At 54.1% G+C, this 15,580-nt stretch overlaps 1 protein-coding gene and 1 long non-coding RNA gene across 2 annotated transcripts in view; one reads left to right on the plus strand and one right to left on the minus strand.

The window, feature by feature from the left end:
- The first annotated feature begins 627 nt into the window (after positions 1 to 627).
- Positions 628 to 15,580, plus strand: part of CD99L2 (CD99 molecule like 2) — a 34,190-nt gene continuing 19,237 nt past the window's right edge. The window contains exon 1 of the mRNA XM_087749297.1: positions 628 to 737. Coding sequence (XP_087605423.1) covers positions 680 to 737 — 58 coding nt within the window. The 5' untranslated portion in view covers positions 628 to 679. The remainder of the gene's footprint in view (positions 738 to 15,580) is intronic.
- Positions 3,683 to 7,940, minus strand: LOC148056684 (uncharacterized). The gene is made up of 2 exons (XR_015702816.1): positions 7,816 to 7,940; positions 3,683 to 4,380 (listed from the first exon to the last, which is right to left on the minus strand). It is a non-coding gene; the product is annotated as an uncharacterized LOC148056684 (long non-coding RNA).

A 15,580-nucleotide genomic window follows, 5' to 3' on the forward strand; every position in this document is an offset into this window, starting at 1 on the left:
GGGCTAGAGACCTCCAGAGGTCGCTTCCAGCCAACATTTCTATGGCTCCGCAACCTCCACATTAAAAACTTGGCATTAAAGGGTGAAATCGCAGCAGCTCCCTCCCCTGCGCTTCTGCCGAGCCCCTTCCCGGGAGCGGGGCAGAGCACCCGCGCCCGCACCATCGCCCCATCCCGGCACCGCCACCCACGGCTCCCACAGTCCCGGGGGTCCTGCCAGCGGGCACCCACGGCTCCCACAGTCCCGGGGGTCCTGTCCGCCGGGCTCTCCCCGCCCCTCCCGCCGCTACAGCGCATCACATCCAGGCAGCAGCAACGCAAAGCCCCGCACAGGGTTCCTGCGCGTCTCCTCATCGCTGTTTGCAGCGCGGGTTCTCCCCGCTTCGGTGGGTGATGCGGGGCTGCGGCCAGCGGCAGCCGGGGCCCACGCCCGGCGGGGGGATGCGCGCCGGGGCCGGGCCGGCGGGGACGCGTTTTGGCCGCGCCGGGAGGAGGTGCGGGGCTGGGCAAAACCCCGCGGCCCGCAGCTGCCGCCGGGCGGGGACCCGGACGAGAGCGCGGCCCGGCGGGGTGCGGGGGGCCGGCGGCGGCGCCGCCGAGCGCCCGCCCCGTCCCGCCCCGTCCCGCCCCGGCGGAGGCAGGCGGCCGCGCCCGCGGCAGACGCGCAGCCCCTCCGCGACATGGCCGGCCGCCGCCTCCCGGGGCTCCTCCTCGCCTTCGCCGCGCTGCTGGGCGCAGGTAGGGCGGCCCGGCCGCCGGCACCGCGGGGCGGCAGCGGGAGGGAGCGGCCCGGGGTGGGGGGGGTCCCGGCGGGGAGCGCGGCGCCGTTTGCGCATGATCGGGGCGGTGGGCCCGGCCCGGCCCAGGCACGGCGGGAACCCGCTCCCCGTCCAGCCCGGGGTGACCCCGCAGGCTGCACCCCCGAGGGGACGCCCCGCAGAGGCTGCAGCCCCCCGCCGCTGTGGGGGCTCCCCGGGTTGGGTGCATCCCCCGGTAGCATGCAGCCTTCCCCGGGCGGGGGCGTGGGGCCGGGACACGCACCCCCGAGGAGGGTCCCTAGCAGGGGCCCCCAGGAGGATGCACCGCGCCGGGGATCGCCCCTGGGGGGGCTGCACCCCCCGGGGCCCCACCCTGCGCTGCGCACCCCGGCACTGCAGCGGATGGCGGGGCGCCAGCCTGCGCGCCAGGGCACGGCCCGCCCGAAGCCTGCCCGGCCCCCCTCGTCCCCCGGGTCCCCGCGCCTGGGCTCTTACCGTCCCCGGGGAGCGCCGGCCCCTTCTGCCCCCGCTCGGCGGCGGGGGATGCTCCTGCACGGGTACCTGACAGATAGGATGGCTGTAAACCCGTCCTTAGCTGACAGCACTGGTGATTAAAGCAGCTCAGAATGCAGCCTGTGCCTCCAGTGAGAGAGTGTCACCACCATGTTTAAACGAGATGTGCGATGCTGCGGGTATAAAGCTCTGTAGCAGCCCCCGTCTCGGGTAATCCAAAACGGAGGGAGTCGCAGAGTCGTCGTGAAAGGAGTTTGGTTTTGTCTCTCTGCTTGCTAGCTGTGGGATTAGAGGATTCTCTGTGTGACCCAAATTTCTCGGGCTGCTGGTTGTATTCTCACTCTTCTTTTTTAGTACCACTGCTATTTCTGCAGATCAGAGTAGTCTAACCCAGAAATCAGTCCCAGCTGCACAGTAACTAGGAAGACGGGGAAAAAACCATGCTTTTTGGGGGCGGAGGGGGGGAATTAAAATCAATGCAAAGCTTACCGCAACTCTTTGTTTGTTTCCTTTAAAAAAAAAAAAGTACTTAAAAGCTGTTTGTTTGTTTGAATAGAAAAAAAAGTTCTCTTAAAGGTTGTACAGAGAAAATAGACACCAATTATGTAAAAGGCCTTGGGAAAGTTTTTCTTAAAAAAAAAAAAAAACTGCTATTAGCTAGGAGGCACCCATCAAACACAGATTGGGTAGAGGATATTAGCATCAAAACGGAGAGTGAACTGGGCTGCGAGCAGCTTTTGCTGTTGGAGGAGGTTAGGTTTACCATGAGTCAGCCTGGAATTCGTCTCCGTTTGCGTTCGGTACTTACCTGCTCGTCCACCTGGAAGGGTAACAGCGCGGTCCGGAGTTGCTTATGCTGCATTTTTAATTGGCGGCTATCGCGTTGGCAGGCTGAGCTAAGAGACTGTGCATAAAGTCCTGATTTTAGATTAAAATTAAGAAAAATATCTGATTAGTCAGCAGTAAAGCTATTTGCATTCTGTGTTGTTTGCAACGTGGGCAAAGAAAAATGCTGTTCTGTTTCATTTTGGAGCACTGGGCTGCAGGGTCCAGCTCTTAAATATCCTTGGATGTGTTTGTATCAAAATGAATTTCACTGAAACGTTCATAAATCATTCCTGCCAGCGCGACGCTTCACAGGTAATTGAACAACATTAAGTTCAGCTCCTGTCTGAGCTGCTTTAAATTGCCTCTCCATGGAAATAACTATATAAAGGTAAGCGGGCTCTGCACTTGCAACCCCTTCCGCGCAGAGCCCTGCCGACACCGGACGCGTAGAGATGAGTACTGGTGCACGGCATCAGCCTTTACATGTGGTCTCCGGTTCCTCCCCCGGTGTTTCGGTATTTCGGTGGTGGCTCTCCCCACCCACGGGTGGCTGCCGGCTCCTCCCTCTGTCTCCCTCCCAGACGTTTTGGAGCAGCTTTGCAGCGCCCTGACGGAGGCTCGGAGAGCCCTTCCCCAGCTGAACTGTCCTTTTGGGTATCACAGTGGCCTCCCCGCCGTCATCCTGTGCCCACAGGAAAATATCAGGTGGTGGTAAGGAAGTGGGTTTCCAAGGCAGGGATTTCTACCCCAGCTCCTAAGTACAGCGGCAACAGAAATCAAATTTCTTCGTTGCCTCTATTCGCTGGCTTTTTTTGGCTTCTTGTTCTGAAACAGTCATTCCAGCAGTGCCGACAGTGGGTTGCATACAGCCCAGGCTCTTGCAAGCTCAGAGGTTTACTAATTACCAAGAACAGCAAACTAGACAACAAAATCGGTACTTAGCATGATTCCTGCAGCTGAGGTCCGGATCCACCATTGGCACAAGAATAACGTGCATCTTGGCTGCGGCTGTCCAGTAAAGCAAGAACAAATGCCCACTTTTTAATTGAAAAAATATGGTAGGTTTTGGGTTTCTCTTTGGTCAAATTCCAATGTGTTGCCCTTCTTATGTGACTCTGCGCTTCAGTGCCCGGTGGGCTATTGGACACAGCCGTGCCGCGTCCGTCCGCGCATCCGAGCTGCCGTGCTCCCTCCGCCCTCACCACCCGTCTGGCCACGGGGGCAATGCTGGAAATAGGAATTGCTCGCAGGGCACCAAGCCATTTTCAGTGCTGCTAAACTCCGGCGTATTCCCACAATGCAGTGGGGGGCAGAAGCCTTACAGTATTTTGAGGCGGTGGAGGAAACCAAACGCCCTGTAAAGCCTTTTCGCTGCAGCTGGAGCAGCAGCCAGAGGCAAGCATTCCCTATGCTAGCGTGTTGCATGATGTTTTAAATGCACAGATCTGGGGCTTTTCCAGAAAATAGTTATGTTTGAGTCGTCTAGGGTTAGCCACATGTTTGTGCAAAATGATAGGGAAAACAGTCAAACAAGGAACTTTCCACAGTCATTCTTTCCCCCCTCTCCTGTCCTCACGCTGGTGGTAAGCCAGTACAGGAAGGCACTGATGAGTTTTCATGGAAAGGTGGCAAATTTGATGTATAAGGTCAGTGTTCTTGCAGGGAGCACAAGGTTACCTCTTACAGGCCAGGCAGAAGGGGCATGTCCAGATTTTGTGCTTTACGTTGTGTAAGAAAAGCTTGAAGAAAAACTTCATGATTACAAACAGGCAATAATAGTTGGGCACGTCCTCCAAAGTTGCAGTATCAGCAGTGACGGGCGACTCTTCATGTTGTCATCCCGTGTCTTAATAGACAGCGTCTCACAGATCACCTCTCCTCTCAAGTGTGACTACAATATCCCACCAGCAATTACAATAATTACTTAAATGTGAAAGTAATATTAGACAGTATAATTAGCTATTTATAACTGTTGCACAGATGGCTGCAGTCACTGCAGGCAGCTCCTCCGCACAGTCTGCACAATGGTGCCCAGCCGAGAGCGCAGAGAAAGCAGAAAGGAGCCAGGTCTTTTCCAGATGTTTTTCCAGGTGTTTGGGCTCTGCTTTGCAGCGGGCAGCGGTGGACGCAGCTGGCAGAAGAGGGGGTGCCGGTGCCGGGTGACCCTCCGGCTCTGCGCCCATCGCTTCCCAGGGCCGTTCGCCACGGTTGTGCCGGGAGAGTTGCAGGGAGGAATTATTTGGAGTAGGAGCGAAAGCCTGGGTTTGGCATTGCTGTTGAAACTGAAGTAGATAGCAGCGTTGTGTAAAGCGTTTACCTGTGCTAAAAATCTTAGTTATAATACATTATTATGTTATTAAATTTATAATTACTAGGTATCAGCAGCGAGTCAAAGTAATACATTTAAAGAATAATTTTTACTTTGATAGTGTCTTTAGCACATATGACAAAGCAGGAGAAGCTAAATTGGTTTTCTTACAAATTATGTCTGATCTTTGAACAAATATGCATTAATTAAATGTGCCATGCCCAGGTATTTATGTGCATAGCTTTGGAAATAATTCATTTCCGTACTTCTGCTTGTATTTTGGAACTTTTTCTTGTACCAGCCTAGTGATATCGATGCTTGGAAACGCCGTTTAACTCTTGGGGTTTTTTCCCCTCTACAAAAATGTAATTTTTTCCTTACATCTGTTGCAACCGTTTCAGCCCTTAAAGCACATAAAACAGAAGAGTCTATTGATCTCCAATGTTGACTAGAATAAACTTTTAGGAGTGCTTGGTTTAAAAACAAATTCATTTCTCCTTGGGAAAATATCTCCTGGAGGTTTAAGGCATTGACTTAACAATTAACTAAAGGAAAAACTGGGGTTTTATTAGACAGTGCTTCTGAAGCCACGCTAATAACAAAACATATGTTTAATAAACTACATAACACTGATGGCAAAGAGAAAACCTTTGCAATAATTCCTTTGTAATCTGATTGACTGATATAATTCACAACCGGTGGAAGAACTTGAAATAGAGGAAAACGGGAGAAGATGAACGTGGCATATCAAAACGCAGAACATGAAAGGACTTTTTTTGAAAAGGAAACTTCAAAGTTGGGGATCCAGATGCGGGAGTCACTAGCTGTGATTTGGGATGCGAGCACAAGAACGCGTTTGCTAAGTGAACAGCGCTTTTGAGAAGAAAACAGAGAGCCCAAATACAAGCCCGTTAGCCATCGCAAAGCGGGAGGTGAATGCTTTCTGTACAGTTGTGGGGATTTCAGTGGAGCCGCACAGGGTCAGGTTTGGTTTTGATCTTCTGAAGCTCAGCCTACTGGTGCGATGTGGATAAAGTTAATGCTAATACATATTTACGAAACTATCTTCTTGTCACTCCAAAATCCTTTTTCATTGCTTTCCAACCTTGTCTAGGAAACACAGAAGATTATTGCGGTAGGAGTACTGAGGCCACAGGCAGAAAGCTGATACTGTGTACAAGCTCCTCTTCCCTGAGATACCCAGCCACATGAGCAGCATCTTCAGGGCAGGAGCGGGCCAGATCTGCTGCAGGGATTCAGTGCTGGCACAGGATATACATGTAGAGAAGCCAAAGAAAGCAAAACCAGAGGCATTGGCGGTGGCAGCTCAGACAGGGAGAAGGGACGCTGCAAACAGCATCATTCTGCTGTTGGAAGGCTCGGCAGGCTGGCATGGGTTTGTCTCCAGCAAAGAAGGTTCTGGGAAAAGAGAATTGCTCAGCATTTTGCTTGCCCTTTGAAACACTCTCTTTGCCCATGCACAAAGAAATCTGGATGGAAAGAACTTGTCAGAGTTGGAAGAATCTTACTGAAATCCCGCTTCAGAAGGACGCGCTCCTGGTTGGGTGTTTAGGGGTAATGGCAGCACGGGCTCCAGGAGGGTAGGAGGCAAAAGCTAAGCAAGCAGAAGAGGTTTGCAGCCCCAGCTGTGGGTGACAAAGGAGGTGCTTGTGCTGCAGAAGGGACATTACATATGCAATAAGATTTTGAACAGCACGTTAAATCTGTGACCATAAAGCGTTGTCTGCCAACAAATGTGTGCTTTTAGGGGTAGGAGCTTAGGGAAAAATCTCTATCTCTATATCAGATCTCTGTATGACCTACCTGGGATGAAAGCAAGCAGCTTGGTGGAGCACGCATCTCCGTGATGACCAGCCACCTCCATGCAGGTGTCCCTGCTGCTGCGGGACTTGGGTCATCTTTCCAGACAATACGATCTGAGCGAAGCTAATGCCAGACCCCATCTACCTCATTTGGAGTACAAACCTCCCCAGGTCCCATCCTGCCGCCTGGTACATAGCGTTCCTCTCAAAGGTTTGCATAATTTTCACTACAGAGCCCAGGCATAACCCAGGGCGTGCTCTTGTGCCGTGAAAAGGTAGAAAGATCAAGAATTGGCGAAACTACCCCCTTGCCCAGCACATTTTCCCACCCTGGAAGTTCTTTTGGCCAGAGAAATCCCCATGCAACCTGACGCCAACACAACGCCAGGCTGAAAAGGTTGCAGCCCCCCAAAGCCAAACCATCCAGGGCAATGCTTCCAGCTGGTGCACGCCTGCCTTGAGCATCCCCCTCGCCCCCAGGCAAAGCCCTGCTTTCTGACCCAGACACAGGCTGGTTTCTAACCCCGGTGCTTCAGCTGGGGTGGGTGCTCAGCCTGGCCTTGCTCGCCGGGCACCAGCTACTGCTGCTGGTGACAGACTGTCTCACGCACTGTCAGAGACACTGAGCGGATGCCATGCGGTTTGTTTGTAATTATTTGCCAGGAAACCAGGATTTGTTATTTCCAAAAATCCATAGGACAGCACTAAGCTTTAAGCCCATGTGTGTTTTTAAAAATGCACACAGATCCCAATACACGTCTTTGGCCTCATGCAGAAAACAGAGCATTTTTCAGTGAGGTTATAGCATATGTTTGAAAAAAAGGTATATTCCTTCTTTCTCTTTTGTAATGATGGTCTTATCTGAGTGAATGATTTAGATACAGCTCTGAGATTTCCTCTGCAAAAGTAACACTTGAATTAAAATAACAGTTTACAAACCAGTGGTTTTGTAGATGTTGGTGCTATTTCCTCCACGAGTAGGGTCAGGGAGAGCACAAGACCTGTTGGTGGATTTCTCTTTGAACTCCGTGAGCTCCTATTCTTACGTTTCAATTATTTCATGCCACATCAATAGCAAACGGTGCTCTGGTTACAAGGTGCCTGTTCCCCTGGTGATGGGAGGCAAAACCAGGTAGCTGCCTACCTCCTTCATCTAGAAAAGTGTTTTCTCTCAGGATTAACCAGCTGTCTTTCATGACTTAAAAAATGACATTTTAAATTACAGTCATGAAATAATATTTTAAAAACCCCATGAAATTCTGTAACAAAAACTTTCAGAATTTGTCCTGATCAGTTGTCATTGACTTCACAGAAACACTTTTTCCCCTGGCAGAAGTATTTCGGCAGACCTTTCCCACCTGTGTAGCAGGACTCTGCTTTTGCCTCCTAGTAGCGCATTTGGGAGGCGATGGGCGCACGGCGGGCGCTCACCAGCCGGGTGCGGGAGGCAGGCTCTGGGTAAAGCTGGCTTTACCTCCCCGGCTGCAGACACAGCCTGGGAAGCAGCAGGGAGTGGATTCACACCCCAAACTCTGCTTCCCAGGGGACTTCTCCAAACTCTTATGAAAGCAAGGAGCCAAACCCACCTTATTAAAAATGAGCCGGTGCAAGAGGCTGCGGGATGTGGCACGGCTTCCCACTGCAGGCTGGACCAGCAGCTTCCCTTGCCGTGGGCAAGCCAAGAGGACTTGCAGCGGCCGGGCTGGGTGGGGGTAGCCTGGCCCAGCTGGCCATGGCTGGTGGTTAAAAATCACTGCCTATTCCTGCACCACCTGCTCAAAATTACCTCCAGCAGATCTCTGCTGCTGCTTCCTACTCAGAGGGGTTCGGCCCCTTCCCCTGGCAGGACGGAGGGGTCCCTTGGCAGCACTGCCGGGGTCTGCGATACTCCGGGGAGCAGCAGAGCCGCCTCACCCGAAGCAGCGGGGAGCAGGAGCACACCCGATGCGAGGAGGGTGCAGACAGCGAACAGCAGAGGCTGGATCCTAAATGACTCCCTACCCCGATCCGAATACCCAATATTTGCACGGTGAGGTGTCATGGAAAAGCAAGCAGGCAGTTGCAGGCGCTGTGCCGCAGCAGCAGCAACCAGGCAGGAGCCCTGCATTGCAGGCTGCGGTGACAGGGGCAGACAAATGCCTTCAGCCAGAGGAGAGGGCTGTAACCCCCCGCGCTCTCCCAGGCCTCGCTCCATCTGTCAGCATCGCCCAAGTCTTCATTTCTACTGCTGCTCCACTGCCGATTTTAAATAGCACAGTATGACAGGAGCAGCACATCCCAAGTGATGAACCAGCATTTTTACTGTGTAATTCCCTATTTACCTACTTTTAACTACAGCATCTTCTCTTGATCTTTATCTGATGAGAGCAATCTCTTTCCATCGGGAATCAGGTGATAAGCGTTTAATCTCCCGCTTTGGTTTTCTTTGGGCTCCTGCATCACTAGCTTTGTCGTCAGTTGTTCCGTGCTGGGTTATGAGTAAAATGCTTTCATGCCACAATTTGTTGTCTGGTTAATAAACAAGCGTCTCTGGCCCTAGGCAAATTCGTAATCATTACTTAACATACAAGCAGAAATCAAGTGGCTAACGTGAACGTACCTCGTAACGTTTCTGGGTGGACAGCATTCAGGAAAACATTAAAACACCCCAATTTTCAGCCCTGCACCCACAGTCATAGGAGGAAAAGGAACTTGCTGTGTTTTCTGACCTTCACCAGGGATCACGAACCGAGCAAGTCGGGGTTCGTCTTTCCCACCCTACGCCTGGTGAGGCTGGGCTGGGCAAAGGCCAGGGGCAGCACACCTGGACACAGGTGGTGCCCAGCCTGCCCCCAAAGCGGTTTCAGCTCAGATCCTGCTCCCGGCCTGCCCTTCCCTGGCAGGGCTGGCTCTCGGCATCACCTCACCGGGCTACGGCTGCCTGCCCTCCGCTGCGGGGAAACCAGGCTGGCGCCTGCTCGGGAGCGGGGTCGCGGCACCCCGCATCTCCCTTCCCTTGCTGCAGGAGCAGTAATCCAGTTCTCCAGCAGACCCCTGCACACTGCATCTGGAGGGGGACGAACCCGAGTCCTGGATGACGCTGTTGGTTCTTCCATGACCTGAGAAAGTCACCTTTAACCATTCCCTAACATGTGCAGCAGGGTCAGTGCTGATTTCCCCTCTGCCACTGGCAAAGTGGTTGGGATCTGGGAATAAAAAAATGATGCCATCCACATCCTTTCCCCCTTTAGGTATAATAAATTGTTCTTCCTTAAAAAAACAAAACAAAACAAAGAGCAAAAGAGTGAAAAGAAGAAACAACTCCCTTTCCCATCTGATGCATCTTTGAATTATTGAGGATTACCTGGGGCATTTTCCCAGAGTCCCAGGGAGGGTCAGAGATTCACTCTCGGCTGAGCAGCAGAGCTCCTGGGAGGGCTGGGACAGGCTGAGCTCCCCCTGCCCTCGTTGGCCCTTGGCCGCAATGTCCCTGTACCCAGCCCAGGCACAGAAAGCTGGGCATCTTCCCATCCTCATCCCAGGTACAGCTGGGCTCAGGTGCTCCCCAGAAAGGGAGGAACCTTAAATACTTGTGCTCAAAACCTTCCAGCCTTTTGCTCCCAGTGCAATTGATCTGGGATTAATTGAAAGCAGGTTTCGGCAATGCTGTCGCAGAGACCTCTTTGACACAAACCTCAAAGAACGATTATCTTATTAAAGTTGCTTAGAAAACATCACCCACTCGATGCGCAGAGATGTCAGAGAGCCTTGGAAACCTTGAAAGCTTTGAGTGCTGATACTGAAGAAAACTGTTTTGATTGGCATCTTGTATTGCCAGAACAGGGCTACCTGCTTTCCGACCATGCTGGGGGGGAAGAAGACCTGGTGAAATGTTTGTTTCATGTGGGGTCAGAAGGAGGATGATGCTGTGGAGCCTGAGATGGGGAAGACCCGCTCAGCGGCTGCAGGTCCAAGGCATCCCGTGGGAAACCCCGATGGACAGTCTTTCCTAGCTCCAGTAGCACTGCCCTTGACGGGGCTTTGCTTTTCACTCCGAGCTGTCGAGGGCTGCTGCCGGCATGTGGAGGCGTTGGTCTGTCCGTGGTGGGGGATACTGCTCTGGCTGGTGCTTTTGGGGAGCCTGGGGTGCATGAGCGGGTTGGGGAGCTGCTGGTCTCCTGCAGAGCTGAGGGCTCCAGCCCAGCCTGGGGCTTTGCAGCCGCCCGGAAACCAAACGCTTTCATTCAGCAGATCAAACCCTCAGTGGTCCCTGCAGCAAGCTTGCTGCTGCGGGTGATGTAGTTCATGGTGCTGTGCAGCCACACTCCTCCTTCGGGTTGTCCACAAAGAGTGGGGTGGGAATCGCATTAAAGGAGACACGAGGGCCCTTCGCTGTGCCACAAGCACCAGGGCTGCGGCTGGTGCCCTGCCAGCCTGCAGGGACAGGATGGTCCCTCGGGCACCGAGGCTCCTCCATGGCCTCGCTGCTGTTGTTACACGACTTCTGTCACATTGCATGGCAGCAGCCAGTGCGACAAGATGCATGGCACAGGCCCCTCGCGCCCTGGCCCATCCTTGTGCATGGCCCTGGGCTGGGCACCCCCCCAAAACAGAGGGTGCATGGCTGCCCACGGGCGCTCGGTACGTCACCCCCGGGATTGGGCCGTCTCTAGCAGAGCTGCTGCGTCTCGGGGCCAGCTGGCGCTTGCAGCCCCCTCAACACGGTGATGTGCTGACACCGACACCGGCAGGGCAGTGAAATGCGTGGAAACGCTTTGTTTCCCTCTGACAGCAAATTTGCTCCTTCGCATCTCAGTCCCCAAGCGTGTGGAGAAACACCCCTTTGCCGCGCTCCTGCAGCCTCCAAGTTCGCAGCCCTGCGCTGGTTTGAAAAGAAAAATCAACTGGCAGCAAGCGAGCCATGCCGCTAATATCCCTTCTCATCTCATTTTTTTAATAAAACGTGGAAATACAGTAATCATCACCGGTTTGAGTTGGTCAGACTGAGAGCAGGTGAAAGAGAAACGTTGGGAAGAAGGAGAAAGTTGGGATGAGCGTTTAGCATGAAGAAATGCCTCTGGATTTGAGGGTGCTTTCTGCCCTTTCAGGAGCTGTCTGGGAGGTTGTGGAGGCCGGTGGGTTTGGCGGGGAGGCTGGTGGGTTTGGTGATGAAGGCAGGGTGGGTTTGGTGGTGGAGGCTGGTGGGTTTGGTGGTGGAAGCTGCCATTGCTCCAAGAAGGACAGCGCTGGGGGAAGAACAGCCTGGTGGCAAAGCTCATCCTCCTGCAGACAGGTCTGGAGCAGGGGCTCTTCTCACATGCCAAAATTCAGGAGGAAGAGGCCAGCACCTGTCCTCAGCCCCCAGCTTTTGAGGTTTCCTTGCAGCCTCCAGGCAGGAACGCCTGGTAAATGCCGCGGGCTCTCTGTGAGCTGGTTACCAGATGTGGCTGTTGGGGAAGAGGAGATGAGGGCGCTTCCCTCTGGGGTTTTAAATCTTGCTGTGGAGGAGTGAGAAAGGCTGCACGAGATGAAACTCCTCCCCCGTGTGTTTTTTTGTCTTGACTCTGCAGAGTGACCTGCCGGCAGCTCCCGGTGCGGCTGTGGCAGCAGAGGCTGAGCTGCCGGCTGCTCCCCAGGGCTGTGGGACACCACGGGTTGTGTGGGGCAGTGCTGCTTCTTTGGGTGCTTTGGGAGCAACCTGGAGGTCTGTCCTTCCACATGAGGTGGCGAGAAGATGCGTCTGGACCTTCAGGCAGCCCTTGGCATGGCGCAGGGCAGACGGGCACTGCCGTCCCTCGAGCATTCAGTGCCTGGCGGAGCAGCTCCCAGCGAGGGCTTGCCTTCTCCAGCTCACCAGGATGGCGGCCTTTCTGGTCTGGCCCCACATCATGGTGCTCATGGTGTCTGCTGAGAAGGAGCCTGGAGCTCACCAGCTGCGTTTTCCTTGCCACCTCCATTGCTCTTGCTGGGTGCTGTGCATATTGGGTGCTGCTGCCAAGTAATTTAAATTATTCCTAGTAAGCCTTGAAATCAAATTGCAACAGACATCTGCTTCTCGTCCGGCTGCCCCAGCGCACAGAAATGCAGAATTATCCTGTGGCTTAAAAACCCAAAGAAGGTGCGTTGCCGAGCTGCAGACAGCAGTGCTTGTGCGGGGGCCGCGCTGCCCGTCCTGCCCCATCCGGCGTGCGCGGCCCGGCCCGGCTCGCCCCGCCGCTCGGGCAGCCCAAGGAGAGGGCAAAACTGGGGGTGTTGTGGAGCTGAGGTTCCCGGTGGGGACTGGGCAGTGCAGAGGGCCGTGGGGGCGATGGAGCCTGCGCGGGTCACGGCGGCAGCGCGCTGGCTTTAGCGGAGGCTTCTGATGTTTCCGTTGATAAGTTTCAAACATAACCACCATTAGTCCCTCCACAAAGAGAAAGTCTTCATTATGCAAATTCTCATCTTAAGGCTTTATTCATGTGCTTCCTGGCAGGCTTTCCTTTAATCTCAAGAGCAAGATTGCTTGGAATTACCATATACCCTTGTTAATTGCATTAAAAAAAAAAAATTCAGCAGAGGTTGTTTTTGCCATAATCAAGAGTGATTTTGATTAGTACTTCTGGAAATCAAAATGTTTCGCTGGGAATGGAGAACGAGGACGGCAGCGTTTCCTCGTCCCCCGCGAGGAGCAGGGGCCATCCCAGCCGGGGGGCTGTGTCCCACCGCTCTCAGCTGGCTGTGCCCCAGACCGGGGCGATGTACCCCCGGCGTCAGCCGTCGGTCATGCTGCCACGGCGGGTGCAGGGGGCTGAATTTCTCCCCCACTTCGCTTCCCGACAGAGCCCTGCCTCCCCTCGCCCCAGCGGGCTGCCAACGGGGATGTGTGTGCAGGGGCACGTCCCTGGGCAGTCTGTCTTCCCTGGCAGCGGCCGGGGAGCTGGAGGAAGTTCAGCGTCTGCTTTTCAAGGCAGAACTAACTTCAGGAGGAGGTCTGTGTTCAGGAGACAGCCTGGGCATGTCTCTGGAGAAAAGCGCAGCTGCAATGAAGCTGTCCTTACCCACCTGGCCTGCCAGCACTGCTCCCAGAGACCATCTGTAATGCCCCAGCTCCGAGGAGCTCTGCTCTTGCTGCGCATGTAGAGCTGTGCTTTGGTCTCAGTAGTCAGCAAGAACTCGAGATTTGCAAGCAACTTGGCACTTGCAAGTGAATTTCCCACATGTCTGGCAGGCAGCTGGGGCCGGTGCCCAGGCAGTGGTGGTGTGGAGAGCACTGGTGAGTCTGAAGCTGACCAGGATCACTGCTCTGGCCGGCGGCAGTGTGCTGTTGCCTGCTCCAGGAGAGGTCCCCGGGGACCCCTGGTGCTGCCAGAGGCACCCCAGCTGCTGCAGAGCAGGCCTGTGCCCCTCAGACCTTTGGGGCTATATCTTTGCTGAGCCACTGAGAAACGCCGCTGCGAGGATGCAGTCCAGCACCAGCAGCACGACACGGCCCTGCACCCAAACCCCTCCGTCCCCAGCGCCCTGCCCAGAGGTGCCAGCGCAGCCGTGGGTGCCCTGCACAGGGACCCACCTGCATGTGCCGACACCGTAACTCGGAGCCAAAAAGATAAGGTTGGTCACTGGGGAGGCCCTGGTGCTTTTGGTTACCTTGGCACGTGCTTTCCTCCTTCTCTCCCACCCGCTGCCTGCCGCGTCGCTCCTAAGGTAGATGCATAAAAGTCAGGCAGTTTGAATTACTTTCCGCTGCCCTTGTACCTGCTTTGCATTCTCCCGTAATCTCCCGGGCTGTCAATCTCGTACCGTCGCGGGCTCTCAATTCCCAGGGAAGCTAAACACATATATATTGCACAAAGAGATCCGTGGGCTGGCGCTAAAAATGGAATACACCTCACTCCGAGCGCTGCAGACGGCCTAGCAATATACTGGGTGTGAATTATGATACTGTAATTCAAGCTTTGTCAAACAGTGGGGCTTAATTAGAATATATATATAATTGTAAAAACTAAAAAGCTGACGAGTACAATTGCGCGTTTGAGCTGCCTGCTACAGAAAATAATGAGGAGAGAATACATCAAGGTACAAAACCCTTCTACCTTCAAAGAGCAGTAAGCTCGATTAAAAATACCCCCAGCAAGGCGAGGGTCCTCGGCGAGAGGCGGGGGAGCCTGCGGCGCTGGCTTGGCCGTAACTCTCGCCTCTGTTTTACAGCCTCCACCCGGCGCAGCTGCAGCCTTGGGGTCCCCCCACCTCCCCGCTCTGCTGTTGGGGGATTCACGCTAGGTACCATGAGATGTCCCAGCTCAGTTTCTTTTTATTGCCATATTAAAGAAAAATATGGAAAGCATGTCTTGTTTGCCCGTTTTCCCCCCCCACCATACACCTGCAGTCCCGCGGATGCTCCGGCATGGTGTGGCGCTGGTATGCAACCGCTCCTTGGCCAGCCGGCGCGCGGGGCTCGCTTCGCCTTCCAGCTGCCCCTGGGGATGTGCATTTGCTCCCAGCAGCCAGAGACAGGAGTCCTGCCAGGGACCCAGTGCAAGGGTGGGGAAAAAAACCCCAAACTAATCTAGTCATCAGCCTTGCTGAAGATCCCGTACCGCGCCCTGACACCGACCAACCAGCAGAGGATGATTTTGTGTATCAGTGGTTTTATAGTCCTGTAACAGGTTGCAGGCAGCATGGCTACGTCCTACAGGGGAGGTGAAACACCAGGGTGTGCAGGACCTCAGCTGCTGAGCGTGCATTACAGCCAAACACCTCTGCAACTCAGCTGTAGTACATAGGAATGTGCCCGAGCTTCTCCCAGAGAGCATAAACACTTAATATAAAGATACTCTGTGCTGTGCTTGGGTTCCCATCAGAGGATGGGCTTTGAGAGCCTGGGACACCCACTCCTCCAGCGATGGCAGAGCGGGACTGGGGCCCCAGGAACAAAGGGATTTGCACGAGACAGCACAGGGAGCAGCAGTGCTGCCTCCCGAAAAGCTGCGTTTGCGAGGTAAACCTGCATACCGAGTGCTGGTTGGGTTTTAAGCATCTGGCTGTGAAGTGCCGGGTTTGTTACCACTTAATAACTGAATAAAAGAATAAGGAGGAGAGCGTTCAGCTCTTATCTTTTGGAGCGAGCAGGCAAGTTTGCGTGCCTCTGACGGCAGCGCTCAGTTATTGATCCATAAAAGGTGTAATACGTCTCTATAACACCCTTTGCATGAAATAAAGACGTTGTCAGCTTCAATTAACTGGCAATCTATTATTAATCCTTGCCAATGCCTAGGGGATTCCTGGGTTTAAATTGCCCTGGAAAAGGATCTTGGTTTGCCATGGGCAGCGGTAGGAAAGCCCTGGGAAACGGGCTGTGCCAAGCGCCGCAGCTCCTAGGGAAGGTTTTACTGG

The sequence above is a fragment of the Nipponia nippon genome, unplaced genomic scaffold (genome assembly GCF_047370975.1).
Source record: "Nipponia nippon isolate SJK-2023a ecotype South Korea unplaced genomic scaffold, ASM4737097v1 scaffold_12, whole genome shotgun sequence".
Taxonomy (NCBI): Eukaryota; Metazoa; Chordata; class Aves; order Pelecaniformes; family Threskiornithidae; genus Nipponia; species Nipponia nippon.